The sequence below is a fragment of the Chrysoperla carnea genome, chromosome 4, assembly GCF_905475395.1.
Source record: "Chrysoperla carnea chromosome 4, inChrCarn1.1, whole genome shotgun sequence".
In the NCBI taxonomy this organism is placed as follows: domain Eukaryota; kingdom Metazoa; phylum Arthropoda; class Insecta; order Neuroptera; family Chrysopidae; genus Chrysoperla; species Chrysoperla carnea.
The window spans coordinates 21,920,570-21,947,724 of record NC_058340.1 but is presented as its reverse complement, the minus strand read 5'-3'; the positions used below and the strand labels follow the sequence as shown (position 1 = coordinate 21,947,724).

General features: G+C 28.5%; 2 protein-coding genes across 4 annotated transcripts in view; both read left to right on the top strand.

Annotated features, from left to right (window-relative positions):
• Positions 1 to 27,155, top strand: part of LOC123298430 (cyclin-dependent kinase 14) — a 420,696-nt gene that overhangs the window by 350,642 nt on the left and 42,899 nt on the right. The gene's annotated exons all lie outside the window — the stretch shown is intronic.
• LOC123298431 lies at positions 5 to 2,479 on the top strand. Its single transcript, XM_044880430.1, has 4 exons — positions 5 to 130; positions 589 to 1,108; positions 1,478 to 1,648; positions 2,271 to 2,479. The coding sequence occupies exons 1-4, from the start codon at positions 74 to 76 to the stop codon at positions 2,462 to 2,464; spliced, it is 942 nt and encodes a 313-aa protein (XP_044736365.1). The 5' UTR covers positions 5 to 73; the 3' UTR covers positions 2,465 to 2,479.

Sequence of the window (27,155 nt, the reverse complement as noted above, 5' to 3'; positions counted from 1 at the left end):
ACTGGCTAATACATAAAAAGGAGGATAAAAATACCTTCGTCCACAGATCCAACAGATCCAAGTCACTGTAATCATGAATTTTAATCAAGTTTTGGGTTTTTTGACTGTGTTGTTGTGTTTCAGTCTCGGAGTAAGTAATTGTATAACTATTTTTATCACCTAAAATATCTTCTTTTTTTTTTTTCTTTTTTTTTTTTTAAGTTACAATTGATATACATTCGATTTTTCAAAAACTAGTGAAATAAATTTGAGAGACTAAAAAACTCGGTTTAAAAGTTTTAATATAGTATAATAAGAGGGTTTTTAGTGGGGCACTAAAAAAGTATAAAATGAATAATTAAAAAACATAAAACGCGACTGCGTTAAATAAAATCTGAAAAGAAAAAATCAAGTCCAGTAGTTTACATAACGACTTTAACAGCTGGGGAACATTTAAATTTAGGCCGACAAAAATTTTCTCATTAATGGGCCCCAACTATAAACTACTGGACTTGTTTCTTTCTTTTCAAACTTTATCTAACGCAGCCGGGTTTTTAATTTTTTTAATTTTTTTAATTTTTTTTTTTTTTTATTAATAATTTTGTGCAGTTTTCTCAATATCAAGATCCGAGCTACCAAATTCAAAATGAGAAAACTTTATCTCAAAAAGCACCAGAGATATATCAACCGGAAGAATTTCTGCAACAGCAACAACAAAAACTGCCGCAAGAGCATCAACTGCTGAAACAGCAACAACTACCCCAAAAGCTACTACAGCAAATACTACAGCAAGACCTGCAACTTCAGCAACAGATTCAGCAAAAAGTTGGCAAACTAATATCATTGCAGTCCCCTCGTCAGGACTACCACCTATGGTTAGGCCATAGTTTTTATAAATTTCATATGAATGTGACACATTGGGCAGACGCAAGACAGCAATGTCATAAAGAAGGAGGTCGTCTAATAACAATCGATAGCGCATATGAAGATCAATATATTCATAGTATTTGGTCTATATATAAGAACTGTTTTGGTGAAATAGATGCAATAAAGCAGTCAACGTATTTTGGCTATATTTATGTTGGATACCATGATTACTTCCAAGATGGATATTTTGTTTCTGTTTCCGGTTAATTCATTTAATTTTAATTCTATTATTAGCCCAATAAAATGATAGTCGCTCATATTTACCAAAGACCCAGAAATGGATAGTCAAAGATATTTTTTATCTCAAAGTGTTCTTTGCTATATCTAGAATAAATTCGATTCAAACTAACGACATTTGATAGTACAATGATTTGTCATCTCACATATTAATTATATTTAGAGCCACACGGAAATCGACTTTGTTAATTTTTTCCACAATAAAAGCTCTTAATTTTTTCCGGAATAAAAGATCTCAATGTATTCCTTAATGAAGGCTTTTACACGTTTTACTGGGCTACATCAAAATTTCAAAGAACTTCCGAAATATAACATATCAAATTAAAATTTCTAGGGAAGGACTTATATGATAGTTATTATCGTTGGGGATATGGACAACCTAATAATCGTGGAGTGGACCATTGTACAGCAATATCAAACGTTAATTTTGGTGGCTTGAATGATTTAAATTGCGCAGCGCTTCAACCATTTATATGCGAAATCGATACCCGCGAACAATGTAACAGTACGTATTACTTCAACCTTTAATTTCCAATTGGAACAAGAAGTTGAAAATATCATCCTTCGATATATTGCACTCGTTATAGGAAAATTATAAATTTTTTTTAAATCCACTTCCACCTTCATCGAAGAAGTGGTTAGGTTTTTCGCGTGTATCTTGTATGTCTGTATATTTGTCTAAAAAACCCAAGTATTCTTATATAGGTTTGTGACAAAACCAATCAAAATGGCCGATTTTTGAAGCGAAATGTTTATACGTTAGTAAAAAATACTAACAAAACCTATCGATTAGGATATCAAAATAAGGGAAATTAACAGGGGTAACAAATATATATATATATATATATATATATATATATATATATATATATATATATATATATATATATATATAAGTCCAGAAATTTACATAGCGATGTTAACATTCGGGGCCAATTGAAATCTAGACCCACTTGGATCTTCCCAATAGTGAGTGGGCACCGAATATTACAGTCGCTACGTAAACTACTGGACTTCTTAGTCGAGTTTTTGATTTTTTTAATTATTGTTTTTTTAATTGGTACTCCACATCTATAAAATCATTCTTTAACTCGGAATTTAAATATATAATTATTTTTCTCAATCAGATTACCGTAATGACGTTCATCCTCCATTCGGCAGTCCTAGTCAGCACCGTTCCCGTGAACTAAATAATGATGATAATCATAATGAAGAACATGTAGATGATAATGTTCTTGCTAAAAGTGATGAAGAAAGTAAGAACAAAGATGGTGGCAATGTTGATAACTCTCTTATTAATGTGAATACTACAAGTAAATAAAGGGAAGAGTGTTGTACCTAGATTTACAATAATAAATTTGATCAAAATTTGCATGAATATATATTTTAATATTATTGTAAAACAAGTGAAAACAAACAATTTACTGAGATAGTTATTGAAATACCATGTATAGACATGGTTGATTTTACTGTCACATTACGTATACAAACATGTCACACATGCATAACTGATTTTCCTATATAAGGCATACTATATAATTTGTGCCTAATTTACGCCCTCACGGGTAAATAGTGATGTTTACGAAAAAATGCTTCAAACAATGTTTCGTTTTTATAAGTAGACAAAATGTTACTCAAAAAAGTTACTCGAAATTAACAATTATGACTCTATACAAAATACCAAGAAGATCTTTCCAAATTTAACAATTCCATTCTTAGTGATGGTTTATCCGAGAAAATAAATTTTCTTTTTAATTTTCTAAACTAGTCCACAAAAAAATACACTATCGGATAGTACATGTTAATTGATTTATTATTATTTTCTTTCTTACGTTTTTTTATAATTAGAGCTTTTGTTCAAATAAAAAATGATGCTATAATAATTAGTACACTTACACTTCTTGATATTTTGTATAGAGCCATAATTGTTAATTGCGAGTAACTGTTCTTAGTAACATTTCGCCAACTTATAAAAAAGAAGGATAGTTTACCAAAAATAAAAATAGTGATTTCAAATTTTTGGCTACCCTGTACATTATTAAGAAGTTTTAAATATGCCTACATACTTTTCAGAATAAGCAATACTTCTTATAAAGAATGACTTTTTTTCTTAAAATGCAAAATAAAAAAATTTACAAGTATAGTTACCTCTATCCGGGGACTCACTATATGTATTGAAATAAAATTTTAAAAACCTCTTGTTAAAAATACTCTTTATTTAAATTAAAAAACCAACATGAACTGGTTTTTCCCATGCATATGTAACCAACCTATTTATATAATATCCAAACTAGTTTAATGTATAAAGAACCTTCCGGCAATGCGCTTTTGCTAATCAGGTAGTGAAAACCAACTAAAATATTACCATCTACACGGTGGTTTCCACCCACATTCATATAACATAATTTATACGCTTACGATTAAATGGTGAAAACTAGTTTTGACCATTCATTAAATTTTCATTATTATTGGGAACAACTAACTTTGTTCATAAAACCACAAAAATAGATATAACTGGTATATTACTACGATCATTCTAGCTCTTCACTTCTTAAAAAGCCCAAACAAACGGAAAATACTGCATTTCCAAGCCGGTTTGTTAATGCCTTCGTTATGGAGAACGTCAAATCATTTTTTATTTGGGATAATTCTGGTAAACGGTAGGTATTCTTTGGTTGGGCTTCAAAAATTTTAATGTGCATCTGTGTAATTTTTAAATTTCTTTCTATTTAGTTTAAATAAAAATACGAAATGTGCTTTAATCCATTGAAGTGCACAATCTCGCTCTCATGTGTTATAAGTGGTATAACGTGTTAAGATGGAAAAAGCTATTCAGTATCATGTATGTGGAAGACTAATATAAACTACACAAAAACTTGAAACAAGTGTAAACATTTGGTTTCATAATAAAATGATGAAATTCTTATATGGGCAGTAGAAATCTGTTTTTGTTAGCTATATACATTAGGAAAAAAATAGATTAAGGCGCAAAGAGGTTACATATATTTGAGTAACTTACGTAGAACAGACGGAAATATGGAGTTAGTTACATCAAAGATCGAATATCTAGAGGAACCGGGTTCGATCCCCGACATCTGTTAAAATAAAAAATATCTTATGTGCTTTAATCCATTGAAATGTACAATTTTGCCCACTTTTGTTCTTTGGTATAGTCTGTAATTTGGATGCGTAATAAAAATATGAATCTTAAAATTGTTGAAGAATCATTGCTTTGTTATTCTAATAAGCAGATAATTTAGTATCAACTAGAAAAGTGGAATGTTTCGACTCTTCACAATCATAAATTAAATTTATCCAGGTGTAGGCGGACACCCGATTGTATAAAACATGGCACATGCAAAAGTTTCTTGAAAATAAACTGTTTCAAATGGCTGTACTAAAATTGTTATTCGAATATATAATAAAACGATACAATGTCTCTACTTATATAACCATTGTCTGTTTAATTTCGTTACAAATTAGGTTAGATTATTGCATAACTTATGATAATAAACATAGTTTTTCGTGGATCGAAATACTATAAATTCTCTTTTGTGGTTTTAAATTTATTATACTTATTCTTATTTATTTATATTTTAAATACGACCACAATTCTAAATGCTTTTTCGATAACGCTGAAAAAAATTTGTTTGTTCATAATCCACATTTCACCGTTCTTGGAAATTTCACACCCTGGGTACCAACCCCAAGTACCCCTATTGTAAATCCAACACTGTGTATAAAGGCAAAATAAGAACCGGCAATGTGAATAATAGTTTCATAAATAATCTATTTTCCAACGGGTTTCATTTAAAATGATAATAACCTACCTTATATAATTAATTTTTGCATCTTAATGAAGCCAAAGTAAACCCCTAATGAAAATACATTGTAAATGATAATTTAATTAACCTTTAAATTCGACCCACATTCAAATGCACTTGAGTTCAGTTTCAATCTTCTTACATTATTAACCCCTATAATCTCGTTAGTTTATTAAAAACTCACATATTTAGTATTATCAATGCATTATCATAAATGATTATCTCTGGTAATGCATGTTGAATAACATACAAGATCAAATTAAATTAGAGTTGATACATATAGCGTTTGCATTTATTGTAAGCTCTCTTCTCTATATTGTTTATAAGTCAGCAGCATTTATTTGCCTTGATATAATTCCTATTTATACTCCATGTTTAAAAATATTTTAGTCGAATACAGTTGTCATTATTTTCCTAGTTTGTTCTCTATCGATTATTTTTTTGCCGTTGTTGAAGGTTTTGTGTTAAGCTTGCGTTAAGCCTATCTTCAACATCACGTTTAGATAGTTCACATTTATACCATCTGACTTTTTTCTTTTTCCGTGGCCATATAACTACCATTAAAATGCTTAAAATATCCCAACCAAAACAGGCATTTTACTTATTACTTTTTAGATTCGCGTTAAATAGTAAAATTAATAATTAATTGCGTAAAATTAAATAAAAAATTGCGTTAAATAGTTAAATTAGTTACGACGAATTTTTAAAAGTAGATTTGGTATACCCCCAAACATTTCATCTAAGTTTCTCCACCAAATAGCTAAATTAATTATTATACCATGTATATATGAAATATACATAGTATATTAAGTTTAGTCCCAAGTTTATAACGCTTAAAAATATTGATGCTACGATAAAAATTTTGGTATAAGTGTTCATAAAATAACCTAATTAATCCATTTCCGGTTGTCTGTCCGTATGTCCGTCTGTCTGTCAACACGATAGTTCAAAAACAAAACAAGATATCAACCTGAAATTTTTACAGCGTACTCAGGGCGTAAAAAGTGAGGTCGAGCAATATAGGTCAATTGTCAAAAAACAAACGATTACGTCATCAACACTATCTCTACATGATATTTCAACAATAAACTCAGTCAATTGTTTGTTTTCACTTGTTGAAACAATATTTTTAACTTCTTTTATTTACGAGTATTTCGATATTTAAAAATTTTTAGTTTCGAAAATGATGTGGTGATGGTGGAAGCAGTTATTTTACTTTAACACTAGAAATTTTGTAAAATATATTTTCGCCTATAATTAACAGTATTAGCCTAAAATATCTTTTCTACCTTTCAAACCGTCATTTTAAAACTAAAAAAGTTTAAGTAGGTGTTCAAAACTTGTATTAGGCTTTATCATAACTATTTTTCGAATAAAATTTATTTTTAACGACGAAATATTTTCCAAATGTATTTTTATGAAGATGGTACCTTATCTCGGAACTGGAAACACTCGTGTATATTTAAAATTTCAACCTGTTTAATTTTCTTTGCGGCTTTTCTGATGTCCTTAGTATTTAATAATATTTTTATTAATATTGTATCACAAGCATATCTTTACATAGACAAATATACTTAAAACATTAATATGTATTGGCATATGATAGTAATTCGAGCTTCACTTCTCTTTATCTGCTTTTGATTTAAATGAAAGCTGCTTACGTAATTAAACTTTATATACAGTATGAATTTTTTTAAATTATCGTTCCTATATATTACCAACTTTTAACTTATTTTTTTGGTTAAAACCTATTGATATAAGCATTTATTTATCATATTTAATGGAAAAAAGAAGTCTCGTATCTGTTATATATAGAACTAAATTTTAGTATTCGCTCCGTGCATGAGTTTTATATCAGGAAGTTACCATAGTAACGACACACTACTTTATGAATATAATTAATATAATTAATTAATTATTTATTAATGTAATCAATTAATTATTTATTAATATAATCAATTAATTTAAACTACTTTATTAATATTATTAACGTAATAATATAATACGGATGAGCATATAAGTCTATGGATTGTATATATGTTTTACATTTAAAATTAAATAAAATTTTCTAATAAATTTAAATTAATGTTAATTCACATACTTAACTATTATTTATGCAAGTTGAATTAGTTATTTTTCAATAATTATAATTGACACATGCTATACCTTATAAGGTAACTGCGCCCCGGTCGATTTAGCTGTCCGGTCCTCTCCAGCTACTATTCTCCCTGTCAATACATAAATAGTATAACTTTGCTCTAGTTTTAACACAGTGGCAAAATTCCATCGTTTATGTAAAATCTGTTGCATTTAATATTTTAAAAATCATGTAATGTGAAGCTTAATGCTTTAAAATTTCAATAATCAATATTGTTATTGTAACTTATATATAATCGTTTGTATATAAAATATATGAAGAAGTATCGATTATAGAGAGTACATTAATAAGGGCAATAAGTTAAATAAAGTACTTAAAATATCAAACAGATGCATCCTATTCATTCGTTCATTATTAAGTTGCATACAACAAGCTACGATTGTATTTAGCAAATAACATGGTGGTTTTACTCTGTATAGTACAAGCAATAGAGACTTTGGGCTTAAAAATTTCTGAAACTGGATGAAAATTCGATTATAGATAGCTGATTAAATGATCAAAAATAATGTCAATGATTCTAAATCGGAAATTTTTGTTCAATAGATAAAACATTTCATACAATAGTTTTAGCTGATAATATGGCATCAAAATTGGCTGAGATATGCTTTTTCATGAGTACAAGTACTATTTTCATGTCATCATTTAAGCTGTTATGTACGGAACTCCAAAAATTTTTCGGGTATACCTCGGGGATAATTGTGAATTCAATCAAAATAGTGTAATATTGTTATTCAAGTCATAAAAGAAATTCGAGTGATTTTCGATTATATAAAATACAATTTTCCCAGGTATGGCTAGGGTCGTTTAAATTATAATTTAGATCCTATAAACTACATATAATTTTCATCGTAATGTCTTAGCTCGAAAACGCTATTGTCTGTGCTATATCGGTGGTTTTACTCTATAATACGATAAACCAATATATCTATCTTGTATATATGCTTACCAACTATAATCGTTTACACAATATTATTGGTAAATATGTTCCTTGTCCTTTGTAAAGTTATCCAAGAACCAGCAAAATAATCTAATATTATAATTAATAATACAAAATTCTTTTATTATTATGAGATATAGTTTGTAGGAAATAAGGCACAATAAACTAACAACAGGAAGTTGTCTAAACTATGTTAACGGTACCCCATATATTTTTCGAAAAAAAAACACTCAGAAATCCTAAAAATATATTTTGTCGATTTCCTCGCAAATCGACAAATCGTACCGAGATAGGTTCTTTTGTCGGCTAAAAGCGATCATTCTTAACCGTCTGATCCCTAACTTAACTCTCTTAATACTTTCCGCCAAAATAAAAACGCTACACTTTTTGTTCGTTGAAATACACATAATTTACTTCATCTTCAAGTTAACTCTTTATCTTTAACTCTTCATAGAGCCCAAAAGGAACAAAGATAACAAAGTTAAATACCTGCAAATTTGGTGTATTTTTCGAAAAGTGTCGCCATTTTATTTTTAACATCTTAACCAAAAAGGGGGTGTTATAAGTTTGACCTCTATGTGTGTCAGTCTGCCTGCCTGCCTGAATGTGTGTCTGTGTGTCTGTATGTGGCATCGTGGCGCTTAAAAGAATGGACCGAATGTATTTTTTTGTTTCGTTTGAAAGATAACTTAATAAGGAGTGTTCTTAGCTTTGTTTCCAGTGCGAGTTTAGGGTTTCGTACTCGAAAAAACTAAAAATTAGGCGATGATTCTCAAAATCGGTTCAGTTTGGAGTGGGCTCTAAGGAAAAAGATAATTTAATAGAAAGTGTTCTTGACATACAATGACATTCAGCTTATGACATACAGTGTAGGATAAAAAAGAATTTTTTTGCATTATCTTTTTTTTCTTGGCATCATTTTTTGGAAAGCTGATAATATCAAACTAAAATTTCTCAAAATGTTAAAAATAACAAGACTTGATCGTTTATTTTAACTGGATTATAAATAAGAATAGTTATGATTCTTCAACGGATTTTCACTAATTTACATTATATAAACATATCGTATGTAAATTAATCGTTATTGACTCGATATCAGTATAGAATGCTATGTGTTTATCTTGTTAATACTTAAATAACCATAGAAATGTTTGGAGGAATTTAATTTGAAAATCAATAAATGCATTTTCTACCCCCAAAACATTCCGGCCAAACATAATGAGGATGAACAATGTACAATGATTAGTGCAAGTTATATTTATGTGTCTAAGGATAAATAAACAACAATAAGTCTGAAATACTTAACAAGTTTTAATAGATGAAAATTTATCAGAGTATTTGTATATTGAGTAAATAACACAACAATTAAGTGGTTGATTTATTCAATTTTAAACCAAATACTAATATCAGATATTAACTTAATTGTTTGAACACTCTGTTTATACTGAAATCATTTAATCATAAATAAAAAATACAAAATTTTATAAATAAAAATTAAAAAAAAAATCTTAACATACGTTTCAAACCTGAATTGCTAATGGTTTTTACCTTGCCATGTTTGTGACCATTTATTTGCATTCTTTTAACTAATCATCTTTATATAGAAAAAATACCGCAATTTAATATAAACATTATTACTGCAATGTAATATAACAAGAACCTTAGCCACAGCAACGTGTGGCCGGGTCTGCTAGTTATAGTAAAAAAAGCACTAGTTACTAGTAGTAAAAAAAGCACATTACGAAAATACGATATTGAAAAATTGTAATAAATAACATCTTTTAACAAAAAACAAAAAAAAAACACACTATACTTTTGTAAAATTGGTCTATTATTTCCACAATACGTTTCTAAAAAAAATGTTACACTGAGTTGAAATTGTTGTACGTTTATTTTGTAATATTGTTTTTTTTTTTTTTTTAGAAATAAGTAATTTTTTTAAACAATGTATTATTTCTAATATTGAAAATTATATAACCAAAAAATATAAACTGAGATATGAATTTTCGTATAACATCAATTATTATTATTATTATCAATTCAATTGATTTAATTAATAATTATTGTAATTGTTATTTGATTTCTGTAAATTACATGTGACATTTTGTAAAGGATTACCACAAATTATATTCAAACAAGAACAAAACTAAATTGCATTATTAATAATAGTCAAGATGGTCTAATATGTTTTACTGTACAGAGTGGGGCAGAGAAGTGTGTGATTTTAAAAACGCTGTTAATTATTCACAATTATTATTATTATTTGTTATTTTTTTATTACCATAAACTACATAAAAGATACTTTAAGAATTCATTCACAATGATAAGCATTGAGCTGAAACTATGAACGAGTTTTATCAAAACAGTGTTGAAGTCTGAAAGAGCGGATCTGACAAGTATATATTTTTAATCCCATTGGCATCGTGGCTGTATAACTTTACGAATAAAATATTTACGCGTAGACGGTCGCCATCTTATTGGAGTTAAAATTTGATTTTTACCAAATTTATGAATTTACTTAAAAACATGAATATTTATCATTACCTAATTTTCTTAAATGATTTTTATATAGTTTGAAGTGGTAAAAAGATAATTGGGAACAATGATTTTTTTAACAGCGTTTTCAAAATAGCAAACTTATCTGTCTCACCCTATATCTTAATATATATATTTCTTGTGTGCGTGTGTATGTAATTGAACTCCTCCTAGACGGCTGGACCGATTTTGATGAAATTTTTTGTGTGAGTTCAAGGGGATTGGAGAATGGCTTAGATTTACCATTCGGTCCACTACAACTGTTTTTGAGGGCTCCGTACCAAAAAAATGAAATTTCATTAAATGGTGGGAGCGCATATAAATCATATAATATTATGTATAATATGTGTACTATGTATTTTTAATAGTATTCAGGTATTGTCAATAAGCATTTATTAGAGCCATATGCGAGCGCAGCGAGCTCTACTATCAAAGGTCAGGCCAAAGGTCGAAGGTAAGGCCAGTCGAATAAATAGGAGTTAAATTGGGGTTTAGCGGGATGGGTTTAGCGGACAGGCTAAACGTAGTATAGGTATTCATGAATTGGAGTTACGTTTTTAGGGGACAACGTCCGTCGGGGCCGCTAGTATGAATTATATATAATATGTGTATGCTTGCTACTAAATTCTTGCACGGTACTTGGTGTTTTTTCAGATAAGTCATTGAAAAAATGGTATGCAATCAGTCATCAGGGTATTATATTTTTCTCAGACAATTATTATATCTCTTATGTTTTAAAAAATAGATTTTTATAAGAAAATGTGTGACTGACTGTAACGATTGTATGTATAAGCAACTTAAAAATTCTCATATTTCATTCTTTCATACAGTTTCACATTAATTGAAAACATTGCTACCAAGTCTGGATAAAATTTTTTTTAAAAAGCGTTGCATTAGCTATATTCAATTTTGTGACAAAAATAATGTGACCGATTCCCGTAAGATAATGATTACATGAAATTAGATTATCTTGAAGCGTTGAGCAAACTTTTTATCCGAAATATCGCATTACTCGCTAAACCTCTAAAATTTTGATTATTTACAAAATTCTAAACTTTACCATTATAGATTTTATGACGATAGCAAATGATTAGGTATTCAAGCAATTAAACAATACTAAATAGACTATTAATAATAATAATATATTATTTATATAATTAATAATAATTAAGCAGTCTTTATTGTTGCGTTATTGTAAATAATAAATTCGATTCAGTTATTGAGGTATATAAATAAAAATCATATTATTCCTAGAAATTTTATTTAAATAAATGATGCAGTAGTAATTAGGAAATAATATAACCATTATGTTTCACAATATAATTATTCTGCGTCATTAGCCTTTATGTTTTTCGAATTTTGGAATTTAATGAAATCCTAAGCCACTATTATCGAAATTAAAATCATATTTTTCCTCGAAATTTAATTAAAATAAGTGATGCAGTAGCTGAAAAATAATAATACCATGTATGAGTATTTTTTTTTTATAAAAAACAACTATTATTTCTAAAAAAGCGTATAAAATGAATTTTTTTTAAATTTTATTAAAATCATACCTGAACCTACTATCAGAAGGCTAAATACATATTATTTTATATATTTTTGAAAAAATTGAAAAAACTTAAAAATTGTTTTTTAGTTTGAATGGTTTTTTAAACTCACTTTTTGTATGTCCGAATGGAAAAAGAAGAAGAAAAATGAAAAGGAGTAAAAAACGCTTTTTAGGGGTCGGATGGAATTTTTAAAATGATTTTAAACTAATTTCCCGATGTGCTAGATACTTGAAATTTGGACCATAGCTCAGAAGTGGATGACAATGCATTCACATAACCCTAAAAAACAGAAAAAAAATTATAATAAAAAAATTTTTAATGTTCCATGTGTTTTAATAACAGACTAAAAAGTATAAAATAATTTTTACTTTTGATAGCTATTAAAATACTTGTAAGATTGGAAACCTATAGCATGGTGCATTTCATCATTAAGGTAGTACCAGCATGAAATCACTTTTCGACAGATTTGGCCGAATTTTTTTTCTCGGGTTATAATAGCTTTATTTATGAATTCCTAAAATTTCATAATTTTTGACCGTTTAGATCGCGAGATATTTAAAGACAAAGTTCGCGATTTTGAGGGTCATGTCCCATTTAAAGCATGTAAAATGTCCGGTCTCTCCAACTATTTTTTATGATATTATTATATATTGAAGAAAAAGTAGAAAAAAATGTTTATACAATAAAATTCTAAAAAAAAAAATTTAGAAATTAATTTTCACTTTCGAGATATTAATTTTGACGTAAATTGATCGAAATTGGGACGTTGGCATAATTATTTCCCATTTTAAACGGTCAAAATTTCTGAAACTTTGGGAATTAATAGTAAGCATTATTAAATTCTTAAATTTAATTTTTCGTTAAATTCTGTCGAAAAAAAAATTGTACCATTGCTTTAACATAGAAACTGCAAATACCATGCTGGAAATACCTTAAAAACCAGCAACTGCTCGTTCAGCATAATTTCAGCAACGATCGTTTTCTACCAATTATGTACATGTTTGTTTTTCGCTTTCAATCTTACAAGTACATCAATAGCTATCAAGAGTAAAAATTATTGCATGCGGTCTCCATCCGTTCTTATTTTAGATTAGGAATAGATTTTATTATCAATATGATACTCTATTTTTAAAAGAGCACTCAATATTCATAATGATAAAAAATTTATTGTTTCCAATATAGGAATGTTTTGCAAGGGTTAAATGTTTTAATAAAATATTTATTAGTTCATAAATTTCTAATATATTCAATTTATTTACAAAAATAAATACTCATATTACTAGTACATGTTCTACATAACCAGCGTACTGCAAAATTACTTTATGATACAATTTAATACGACAACAGTTTTATAGTTAACTCGAATCGTAAATATTTTATAAATGTATTATACAGAACTGTTTACTTGAAATTTAGTTAAATATGTCGCAAATTATTCGATATTTACCCTAAGCAAAGGTGACTTAGTGTTAGATACGTTTCCCGTTAATACAACCACTGTTCAATTTGGCATTTTTACAAAACAAAAATAATTACAGAAAGTTTGCAATTCTCGAAGGCTTGAAAATTGGAGTACATGTGTTAAAACAGAGAGTTGGATTTTCTGGCGTGTGTGATAAAACTATCGAGGCAAAGTCGAGGCTTTTTTATTACACCCAACATTCTGGCCAGGGCATCCAACATTCTTGCTTGGGTTGTATACTATTTTTCTGTATTCCCTGGCCGAAAGTATGGTCTAATAATCATTTAAATAAACCGAAATGGCCCGTTTCAGGACCCGAAAAATCGCAAAAAAAATGTTTAGTTTACAATTTTACCAAAGACAAAACCTACAAGTCAAAGAAGAAAATTAAAGTCAAAGATATGTGAAAATGTAAGTCTTTCATTCGAAAAATGTTGTAAAATGCGTTTTCTCAGACATTAACAATTTTTTTTTTAATATGTACATATTGAAGATAAAAAAATTGACTTAAAACTGGCACCACTTAAAAATTAGCTCCGCTACTATAAGATTGATTTTAAAACAAAATGTTTAAAGTATAATAATATATTTCATAAATTTGAATGTAAAAATCTCCTACCGTTTTTGGAAAATTTGCATCCTAACACGATACAAGTGAAATTTACAAAATTTAAAAAACCCTCGACAAATGCAATTTATTTCTTGTTAACCGATTGTTGGAAGGTAAGCTATAAAATATTCTCAATCAAGTCGGTTCGTCCGTTAAGGGACTACGATGCCAATGAGAAACACACAAACCCATAGATAAACACTAATTATTTTACCATTTCAATTTTCGAAATGAATGGAGCCAGATCTATTTGACCATTAATTACCATAGTAATTATTTATATGTTAAATTTATATGTCATAATCGCCAACTTTTTAGTTTTTCCGGGTACGGACTCCTAAGCTCGCACTTATTAATTTTAACAGATGGCAAGTGTTGCTTTGTTACCGAGTCACAAAAATCAGAGCACTCATTAACTCTATTAGCTTGAACAAGTCCCAAAAGTCGTTCTTTTTGGAGTCAAATTCGGTCAGAAAACTGAACTTTCGACTAGGGGATACAGGAAAAATTATTTTTATCGAAACATGTATTGAATATGAACTAATACAAACTGATTATTTTATCACATGGGCGTGTGTTAAAAGGCGAAAAAGTACGCCTTAAAGCTATGCTTTTCTTCTTCAAGAAGTGTCAGTCTTTTAAAAAATAGATAAATATGTACTTTAAATGTATAACTCGGTCGAATATGAAAAACACATTTCCAGCATTATTTAAAAATGAGTCATAAAAACTCAATTTTATACAATTTACTGAATATAAAATAAAATTTTTTCAAATAAAATCAGATTAATAATATCATTAAAAAAGATAAAAAATACATATTTTTTGAAAATAACTTAATAAGTATGTACCAATGATACATTTTACGTGATACACTCTGGTATATAATTTTATGTAATAAGAAGAAAATATATGTATTTGAAAATGGAATGGAATATATCACTTAACTTATAGTAGAAGACTTCTAACTATATAGACCGTGAATCCATAATGACACGAAATTTCAGGTATCGAATTTATGAAAAGCGAGTTTTTCGATTTTTGTCGGTCATATACATTAACAGAAAGTTAATGACAATAAAATACGTAAAAAATGTTTGCAAAGGTCTAAAAGTTTGAAAAATGAAATACCATTATTAAAAAAATGTGCCAACCCTTTCGACATTTGTAAACTGCCATTTGTTTCTCATATTTTATTGTCGATAATGTTTTTACAATTGCATTCCGTTTTTTAATCCTTTCACCGTTTGCAAACTCCCTGCCATTTTTTTTTACTTATTGTTAATAACTTCCCTACTTTCCTACTTTACCGTACTTTTAACGTATACGATATTCCATAGACACCTGAGACACGTTTAAACCTTAAAATTTATTTAATAATAAACGTACTTTTATAAATCCTCAAAAGCCAGATAAAAGAAATCATGGAAATTTCACTTTAGTATGAGCTCACGGTCAAATATAAAACCGTCTAATTTCTATGCTGGTCACATCACAGTTTTTTTGTAATAGGGCTATTATATTATATAGTATGTCGTAAACATACCACACATTTTATATGACATTGCAAATACGACTTGTCTCCATGGTCCATGTCATTTTGATAGTTTTTTAAAATTTATTTAATCAAATATTCGAATATAATAAATTTTGGCGTAAAGAATTCAAGATGAGTTATTTTAGATTAATTAATTTAAAGTCGAAACTTCTTTCTTTAATTAAATTTGTCCACATTTTTTATGTTGGATATTATTAAATTTGCCACACGTTTAAAAGGTATTGTCATAGAAGATTTACATGTAGCTACAAAGCATATTTCAGATTGATTACTGAACTAAATGAAAATAAAATTAAGCTAAAATAAAATAAAATTTGATTCTTTCGACTTAAAATTTAAAAGTCACAATCAAGGTCAGGCAGTCATGAGCAGAATTAAAAATAAGTAATCTATGAAATGACTTTATCATTAAACGAGTGGTCAATTTTTATTAGTTTATTTATATATTTGAGTAGTATTGAGTAAGTAACTCTGGTTTTTTAAAATCCATCCAATTATTCAACGAGTTCATGGCATTATTTACTTAAAACTAAACACTTGATGTTTAAAATTTGAATTAAAAAAGAAAATTACCTGTTACAAAATGTATCTGCTAAATATTTATTTTAAATATTTCCATCTTTTAAACGAAGTTAATCTTAATATATATATTTCTTGTGTGTGTCTGTATGTGACTGAACTCCTCCTAGACGGCTGGACCGATTTCGATGAAATTTTTTGTGTGAGTTCAAGGGGATTGGAGAATGGTTTAGATTTACCATTCGGTCCACTACAACTGTTTTTGAGGGCTCCGTACCAAAAAAATGAAATTTCATTAAATGGTGGGAGCGCATATAAATCATATCACATTATGTATACTATGTGTACTATGTATTTTTAATAGTATTCAGGTATTGTCAATAGGCATTTATTAGAGCCATATGCGAGCGCAGCGAGCTCTACTATCAAAGGTCAGGCCAAAGGTCGAAGGTCAGGCCACTGCAATAAGTAGGAGTTAAATTGGGGTTTAGCGGGATGGGTTTAGCGGACAGGCTAAACGTAGTATAGGTATTCATGAATTGGAGTTACGTTTTTACGGGACAACGTCCGTCGGGGCCGCTAGTATTATATAAAAATTTTCGTAATTTTTTAATTATATAACATATTACTTCGAAAACTTTACATTTTGCTATGAAGTAGCATTCGCTATAAAATTGATATGCGAAAATCTTGTTCAATATGTTTTGAATCAGAACACTAGACTTGAAGTTGACATTTTCAATTATCATTGTAATAAATAAGACCAGTTTCTTCTGTAATGTTAAATTTTTTTTAATAAAAGAAAATACATGCTTTATATATTCTGGAAATTTGACCGATGTGGTATTTTATTAAAAAAATGTCTTATACTCAGTCAAGCTATATCATATCTTTATAACAAATCTTAATCGCATCCTTTTAAAATTCATTGAGATGTTTTTGGATGAAAAATAAATGAGGGTTAAAATAATTTGATGTCACCTTTCGTAAAAAATGTCATCGACTTGATGGTATCCATCAATGATAATACCTCAGGAGAAGTGAGTAGCATATTTATTAAAATAAAACCGGGAAAAAAGGATGTCAACAAAGAATAAGTCTGAGTTGTAATCTATTTATTTTCTTCTTCTTATCATAAAACTATGTCAATTTTTCAGAAACTATAGCAAGAACACCCAATCAGATACCTTATATAGATTTCAAATTCCGGGATATGTTTTAGAATATTAACGTGTCATTAATTTTCATTCCATTTTATAAATATTTGGAAAATTATATATTTTTATTATGAAATCAAATTTTTACATTTGTTTCACGTTTTTTTTTTTTTACTTTATATAAGTCAAAGTCGCTATAATAACACTAATCGCAATCTTGTTTTGATTTTTTGATTATTTATTTTAATTTAAACTTTTTGGTGTCCTGGCACTAAAAAACCCACTTATTGTACTATACTAAAATTTACGTCTTTATTATTATTAAATATTTATTGACATAAATCAATTATATTACATTTACATACGTCTTTATTATTTAATACTTACCACATTAAAATCAATTTAATTAGATATGAATGCCTTTGCCTATATATTATAAACGTAAGATGCTTGTTTGTTTGTTTGTTTGTTACGCTTTCACGCAAAAACTAGCGAATAGATTTGAATGAAACTGTACAACAATATAGCTCATACATCAGAATAACACATGAGCTATAATTTATAAAGATATATTAAAAAATAATTAAATAATTCTGACATTTTACTGCTCCATCTATGATAATTTTAAACCATAAATTAAAGATTTCTATTAAAATTTATAATAGTAAATGTCAAACAATTCATGGCCTTCTTTTCTGATATACTCAATGAATAATTACTATTGTACACTAAAAAAATTGAAAATTGTGCAAATATTTTAGCTGCGTAAAGCAATTCCTTCGAGCGGTATGGAAGGGGAATACGTATATATCCTCCGCAGGAGATGTGGAGGCTATAAAGCGGTGGTTTTTACTTTAAGCCCAATGAAGCTGGCGGATACCAAGCTAATTAATATAGTTAGATATTAATTCTTTCACTTTGATACCCTACTCGATAAGTTAATTGTTTTTTATTAACGTATTACAATTTCGCGCCAAAAATCCGCCATTTAGACTCTTTTTTCAATCGCCTATCTAAGTACACTTGGGCGAATATAACGATATCTTTACTGTCGAAATCCAGCCGTTCAGCCGTTCGGTAGATACGGAGTAATAAAGAAATTTACAAACAAATATACATAAAAGACACGCGCGAAAAACATAACCACTCCTTGACAGTCGGACAAAAATGGCGCCTTTACGAGGTCTCAATCAGTTCTCAAACATTAAACCATTACACTATTACACATATAATGCTATTCACGATTATTTGATCACCCTATATATTTTTATATTGCACGTGGATATATTTGTATAAAAATCCATGGACTATATGGTTTATTAACCACCCACATACAAAATCAACCCTCTGATTCACAAGTGAGCCATTCATCTCGTAATGTTTTCCTTCAATATATCTGTTTTATGTTACACAGTTTGAGAGGACTGATATATCTATTTGGTTATATGGCCTTTGTATGTGTGGATGCTACATGTATGTACATCTATATGTATGTATATGTTTGACCCCGTTATCGATTTTTTTCGAGCGTACGAAAAAAAAACGTGGTGGTTTGGTGGTGGTTTTATTATATCCACCGTAGCCCGTTATAGTCCCGTTGCCCATTTGCACATTTTAACGTTGATAAAATAATATAAATCTAGAAATTATTGTGTGGCGTAGTTATCTATGCATAGCCTAACAATTTTTCCTCTTCGAATATATATACATACTACCTAAGTATGGCGTTCATTTTCATGGAGGCCGAAAATTTTTTAATTAAGTTGAAATGCTTCGTTATTCGATGACCTCCTTATTATACTAATAAAAAAATTTATAATTTTTGAACCTTTGAGCCTGCAAAAGTTGTCAGGCATAATTTAGTCCAACATTTATTTCTGAAGTTCTATTCTTTATCATGACTACAAGCTCTGGTACTATTCCATTCATGAATGAATATACCAAAACCACATAGTGTTACACAACTTACGCCCATTGCCCGACTCCCAATTCACATTTTTATTAGGATTTTTTTGGTCTGTTAACATTTCGGTATCGAATTCAAATGGTCACATTTTCTTTTTTTACTATTCACAAAAAAATGTGTTTTACAAAATCAGAAAACAAAAAAGATTTGTGAATGAGATGTTAAATGATTTTTTATTATATAGAATACAGATATGGGAAATTATTTTTTATTAGGATTCCGTATTCATTTATTGCGTTATATTAAAATTTGAAACTTTCTTGTTCAAAAGCCACATTTTAATATCACCGCATTTTTTGTTATAAGCAAAATAATATAACATAATTTATTTCTTTTGCAAGGAAACTATAATGATATATTTTGCAAATAACTTTTGCAAGGTTTTACTTACGGTGTGAATGCATTTATCAATTGAGTATAAGGCTACCTGCACAGGGGGCTTCAGGGGGCTGCTAGAAGTACCCGCCTGTAATAGCTGCTATAATCCAATTGGCTACTACCATGCCAGCACAAAAAGAAAATGTGAGCTCAGCATATGCAAGAGGGTGTATGAAACTAATAGGCTCACATCGTCTGAACAAATTTTTCATACACATTTTCATACTACGAAAAATTGGCTATTCACTACCAATAAAACTAAATGGCAGCAATTACAAGCTTTAGAAAAACGTAAAATCTATTGACAGCTCGAATAGGAATGGATTTATTAAAAATATTACAAGTTAAATAAAGCTTTTTAAAAAATAGAAAACATTGAACCATCAAACAGCTTTTTATTTCACTATACTATGAATCTATTTACAAAATCTAATACTCTCTTCATAAAATCATAACTTTATTTTTATTATATTCCTCAAAGAAATCAGTTGAATCAACTAAAAAATTGATAAAAAGAACGTTTTTATAGCCTTGAACTTAAACAGAAAAAAGAATTACTTTATCGAAAATCAAAAATAGATTAAGCATTTATCAATGAATGTGAGTTTTCCATCTTTTATCCTTCAATAAAATGTTCTTGCCTAATATATTATATCCACTTCACATGACATCATACAAACGAAAACAAAAAGACAGAAACAAAAGACAAAGTGCTTGATAAATATAACCTTTGAACTTTCATGTAAGTTTTGTACATGACTAGACAAATAAATGTATCCAACACGGTCACCGTTTTAAAGTGTACTATGAAATACACTATGATGTAATAAATTTATGAATTAGAGATTTATAAAACAATTTCAAATAAAAGTTTAACGTAACGAAATTTCCAAAAAATAAATTTAATTTATTAGATTAACTTAATTATTAATTTAAGAATGTTTTATGCCTTTGACTCTTGTATTTTCAATTAAAATAGTTTAAATTTTACACATAGCTTTCTCTTTGATAATTATTCAAAATAATATAGCATAATACAATTCGAACATTTACAACACAGAAACTACGTAAACTTAGCAAATTTTTTTCGGCAAAAAAAACACCATAATACTAAAAATAAAAATTTTGGTAAATTTTCCCCTAAAATTTCGCTTATGGTAAATATTTTGAAAAATGGTCAGATCAGAAATTGTACTAAAATTTTTTTCTACAAGTTTGTTTTTTAAGAAAACTACAATTTTGCTTAAATTAAGTCAAGAGTCCTCAAAATTTCATGTTTCCATAGGCTAGATAACAAATTTCGTTTCATCTTACATCAAAACCAAACATAAATAGAAAAATTCTTATCGCAATAGAAAGTCCATTTTAAGATCTCGCAGAAGCAAGCTCAAAAATTTAATTACTTTTTAGCATTGTTTTTCAGAAGAAATCTCTAAAATTTTCTGTAAATCATACAATTGACAAAATGAAGTCCACACATTTTGCAAAATCAAATACATCTGGCTCCTGGTATATAAAAGACGGGGTCTAATTTATTATATTTTTGTTTTCAGAATAATATAATAAAAATCGAAAAAAGTGGGATATTTGATAAATAAATAACGAAAACAATTTAAACCAATTAAATCAATAATTGATAGTTTTTAAGTATCTTCCATATTCTTAAGTGACACCTACTACCGTCTATTGACTATCATTGGTGTTTTAATGAACAAATTCTTCAATTTTTGTCCATACCCATATCTCCCAAATTATAGGCCTCAGATCGAAATTTAGTCAAGAGCTTTTTCTTTTTTTTTTTCTCAACTTTTTCAGAGATAGTGAAGAGGTCTGCATTCAATTATAGAACAGCCTGTATATAAATTTTAACGATGGTCATTTTGACATCTATTCGATAGAATCGATGAACATTTGAAGAAATTTTTTCAAAATTTCTTCATCAGTACAAAAGCAAATGCTCCATTTCCTTCACAAATTCGCTAACAATTTGTATGATACGGAAGTCACTAAAAAACTTGCCGCATGAAAATTTTTACGTGCGGCACACATTTTATTCGCCACTCTACTAATAAATAAAAAAAAAAAAAAAAAAAAAAAAACTAAAATTGCTTTACTAACTATGCTATACTAAAATTCTCGTTAAAATCTGCTACAAATTAATGAACCTGTTCAACAAACTGCAGCATCCTTCTTCATAACAGGCATATGAACATTGAAGTAGGCATTTCCCGCCCGTTCTACTACTGGAAGGTTTATATTTTTATGAACGTAGGTGTAATAGGGATATGATGATATTCAGCAAACTAACAAACCATTAGCTTATAAGACCAACACTTCTAACTAACTTATTGGTATATAAAATGTTCGGTTGTGTACGGTTGGAACATATTAAAAAAATATATAATTTTTCTATTTAATATAAAAGAAAGGAATTACTTTATTAGGTCAAGTACTGTAGATTTTATATAAATTCTACTAAACATTTTTTTTTCATCTTTTGCCTACTTTAGTACAATGTCTACAAACTTAGTTCGAAGATGATATTCTAGGAAAGCTCTCTACTCAAAAATCCCATTTATATCTTAATAGAATTTCAAAAGTTTCTTTAGTTCGTTAAAAATTGTTCTAAAAGTTCAATTTCAATCATTTCTTGTGTTTTTGTGAAAATATCAACGTGCTCTTTGATTAATCAAAATGTAAGAACGATTGTATAAGCCTATTTCCCACTATTTCAATCAAGCTGGGTACTTCATTTCTGAAAATTAAACTCAATTGCTTTCGTTTTATTGGTGGTATTTTGTTACGTTACAATGTTAGAAAAATCTTCAAAATTCCTCAAAACACGAATCTTTGGTTTTAAGCAAATTTTTTTTTTATTTAAGGTAGTATGATCGCCAAGGCAACTTCAGACTTGTGGTTGAAATAATTTGTACCTTATTTGCTTGATGATGAACTTAATTTTGGTGATGAATTTTGTTATAACTTCATGAATGTAGACGAAAAATAAATATAAAATTTTTCGATATCTGCCTTGGTTTTCGAAATATCGAAAGCTAAATAATTAAACAAAATTTTCTATTTTCGATATTTTAAAAATTACTCCAGATATCGAAAAATTGTATTCTTATTTTTCTTCTTAGTCAAGTCTTCGTCAAGTTATAACATAATTCACCATCAAAATTGAAAATAAATATTTTTGTAAATTTGTGTCTCGGCTACCGTGCTCATACATCCTTAATTAGTCGGGCAAAACAGATTTTTTTTTTGTTTTGAGTAATTTATTAAGGTTTTAACTTTAATTTAAATAGTTTTTTTTTTAATTTCCACCGACTAGTTTTGGAGAAGTCTATGAAACCATATCATCCATTTATCGTTTTCCTATAAAACCAATGTTAAATATGCTAACTTTTGAAGTCATTTATTTATTTAAATAATTGTTCAAGCCTCCTAAAATTTTCAGAATTGATTTATACTTAGCAAAACTTCGTAAAAAAAAATCAAGCCTTTTATATAAAATTGCCCTGGCGCTCGTACATACTCAAACGGAAGATTAGTCTCAAAAATTGTTGACAGCCGACTAAATCCAGATCAAAGATAAACTCGCCCATAAAGGAACAAACAAAATCAGAGCATTTTAATAATCTTTCGAACCATCCGAAATAGAAAAAGAATTCAAATTGAAAATAATTTTAAAAACACAACCTTTATTCGAACCATTTTTCGTAAATTGAACAAATTAATTTAGCCATATTGATAACAAAATCATTTTAGCGATATTGATAATTTGTTTAAATATAAGACTGTGTACAAAAATATTCCCTAAACATTTACCCAAAAAAATATCAGCCTGTGGGCTAATAAAAACTAAAATGTTTTTTACTACTAAACAACCTTATATAGAACAACGTCAAACTTTCATATTCGAGGATCTTCAGTACTAAACACACATGACGACCATTACAACCCCATCCCTCATAAATACTTCCGCCAATATGTTAGAGAGCTACAATATTTTCATATGTGTACAACCCCTTTCAATAATTCTAGCTCTTCGTGTTGCACATACATGTAATGAAACAAGCTCGTGTAAGTTTAGGAAACATTTTCCACTCTATTTTCTCTTCAAAAAATATTATCTTCCCTTTTTTTTATTAATAATATATATATTCCTACTTCCACGTATATGTATGTGTGTTATTAGTGCCTGAATTTTCGTAAAGAAAAACCTAGTAACCGGTTTTTTTTTGTATAGAGAGAATGAAATCATGCAAACATTTGTCTCGGATCAATAACCACTATTTTGATAGTCTCGTGTACTCGCTCTGTGGTTGAATTACTTTATCTTTATGAAACTGTAGAGCTATAATCGTTTAAGATAGTACTCTTTTTTCGATGGATGTACTTAAAGTTTATGGTTTGTATTTATATTTTATCGAATTATAGGGATTTTTCATGTGTTACAAAATGCGTTATTATTTGAAGTTAATTTAGTGGATGAAATTTTTTTCTTTGAATGTTTTTCTCCAAAATAAAGCTATTTACATGAATAAATAAATACTTAATCGAATTTTTTAAAAGGGGTATGGAATTTTATGTTCACTAATAACTGTCATTCTCTAATAGCAAATTAGCAATGATAGAATTTTTCGTCAAGAGGAGGGTATACTGTGTTCAAATTACAAACGACATGAAAGTTTATTATTCAAAAAATTGAATGATTTTTCCATAGAGCATTTTCGGCATGACATCTGTCCATACGTCCGTATCTCGCATAAGTCTAAAACTACTAGCCGTACAAACTTGATATTTTTTGATTAACAATTTTTAACCCCCGAACCAAAAATCGGGTGTTATTAGTTGCACCGCTAAGTGTGCGTGTATGTGTGTTTGTCTGCCAGTGGCATTGTAGCGCCTAAACGAATGAATTGATTAAAAATTTTTTTTGGTTTCATTTGAAAGATTAATTTATGGAGAGTGTTCTTAGCTATGTTTCAAGTTCAATTTTAGGGTTCCATATTACTAACAACTAAAAAATAGACCATGATCCTCAAAATCGGTTCAGTTTTTAGATGGTTCTAAGGAAAACGGTAATTTAATGGAGAGTGTTCCTAGATAAGTTTTCAAGTGCGCATGTAGGGTTCCGTACCCGAAAATTTTACCGGGTGGTTTTTAAAATTTTGTAAATTTCCCTTGTTATAACATATAGCTGTGCATCTCCTTATATGTACTTCCATATACATACTGATATCGAAAATTTTCGATACTTCGCATAGTTCAATATCCATTGGCTGTAGAATCATGAATTTTGAAGACTGTTATAATTACTATGCATCGTCGACCTTTTTTGTAACATGTGTTTTGTAACATTTGTATACATTATCATAGCAATATCGAAAATTGTCGATATACCACATAATTCAAAAACCATTGGCCTAATCATATTGATATTTTGAATCTTGGTTGTAAAATCTTAATGTGCGCCTCTTTAAGCTCAATGTCTCTTTGCTTCCAATATGAATTCTGTTTTTAGCGTAATTATATATCTCTACGCAAACAAGTAGAGTATTTTGGAGCTGTAATACATCCAATTTCACTGTGGCCTCAACCGCACTCCCAAAAAAACCACGTAAATACTGAGCGAATGTTTGGGTTTTGTATGAAATCAATATGTTTTCAAACTCTTCTCACGTTCTATCAACCAAAAAAAAATATATATTACACATTAAGGACGCTCAAACTGAGGATAAAAAAAATAACAAATAACTATGTAATTTTCTTATATCAGTTCCATTATTATGATTTTTTTCTCAGACTATTTAGAACTATTATTATTAGAAGACAGACGTTTCAAAATTTATAAATTTCTTTCTTCAGCTCTAATGCGTATAGATTAAAATCAATAGGAACTAGATAGGCTACTATATACTAGCTAGAATCACATTATTTTACTAAATAATAATAATTTTACAATAATTATTATAAATTAGCATAATTAAAACCATCCATCATGATAATTAATTAAATTTTAACAAAAGTTTATTAAATATATTATCCCAGCATTACATATGCCATTCACATCAATTGTTAATCGAAACAAAATCAATTAAATTATCTCTATCCACATATAAACAAACAAAAAAAGTAAATAAACATAATAATATAATTATAATTTGATTAAAATTCCTCATTTATCGAAACCTACCGACTCTATAATCATGTATATTGGGCATTGGAGAGAGACATGCGATATACCTATTCAATTGATGATAATTAGTCATTAAAAAAAATAATGTTCAATGCATTTTAATTGCTGTATTTTAAATATTAATGAATGAGACATAATACAAGAATTGAATATAAAAAAAATTTGGTTAAGTGAGAGTTTGATTCGCCCGTGCAAGGTTCAGCCTGTTTCATGTTCAAACTACAATTTGCTCGACTATTTTCTCGCTTAATGTCTCCGGGAATACTGGAATACTGTGACCCTCATGTATACAATTTTTTTTCTAATCTATTTAAGCTAAAATCGTTTAAACTTTGTTGTCAAATTTTCCACCAATATTAATAACAGTTGGTTTCATCTATCTTTAAGTATTCTCAAAGGTATAAGTGAGAAAAACGTGTAGAGAAAATCGTCAATTGAAAACTTACAGGTATAAGACGGGATAATTACTTTTATGATTTTTGAATTTGCCCATAATGTCTAGTATTTTTCTATTCTAATTTTGTGGTTTATAATTCAAACTTATATAATAAACATGTAAATATAAAACTAGTTACAAAACATGATATATCTACTCTTTTGTTGGAAAAATTATTTTGCCATGCGAAAACCAATGGCTTGAAGCAACTCTACAGTAATAGGGTTAAATTGGGTTTCAGCAAGCATTGAATAAAAATATGAATATTAAGAAATCATAGTAATTTACAACAATAATGTTCAAAATTTTGAATGAACTTTCTAATAAAAAATAGTCTTCCCTTTTAATAATCTAGTTATTCCATACGCTGATTTAAGCTTGCTTATGATTGTTTTACGTCGCTCATGATTTTCCCAACACGTACACGGCTTGTCGTGCCCAATTAAGAGTAAAAGTCGTCAGAAGTTTCTATAAGTGCCACCATTTAATAATTCACGAATTTCTCATTATTTATTATAGAAAATTGTTAGATTGCTTCTAGCTTTTTGGCAGGTAATTTTCCAGGATTCAGTTGAGATTCGGTTGAGGGGAGTAGCTAAAAACTCTCACAAACGTAGACATTTCATCCAAGTTTAGTTCATCTCTAAGTTTCGACAGTTAATAGAAATTGAACTGTCTGTTCGAACGTGAACATGATATTTTCTTTTATCGTTT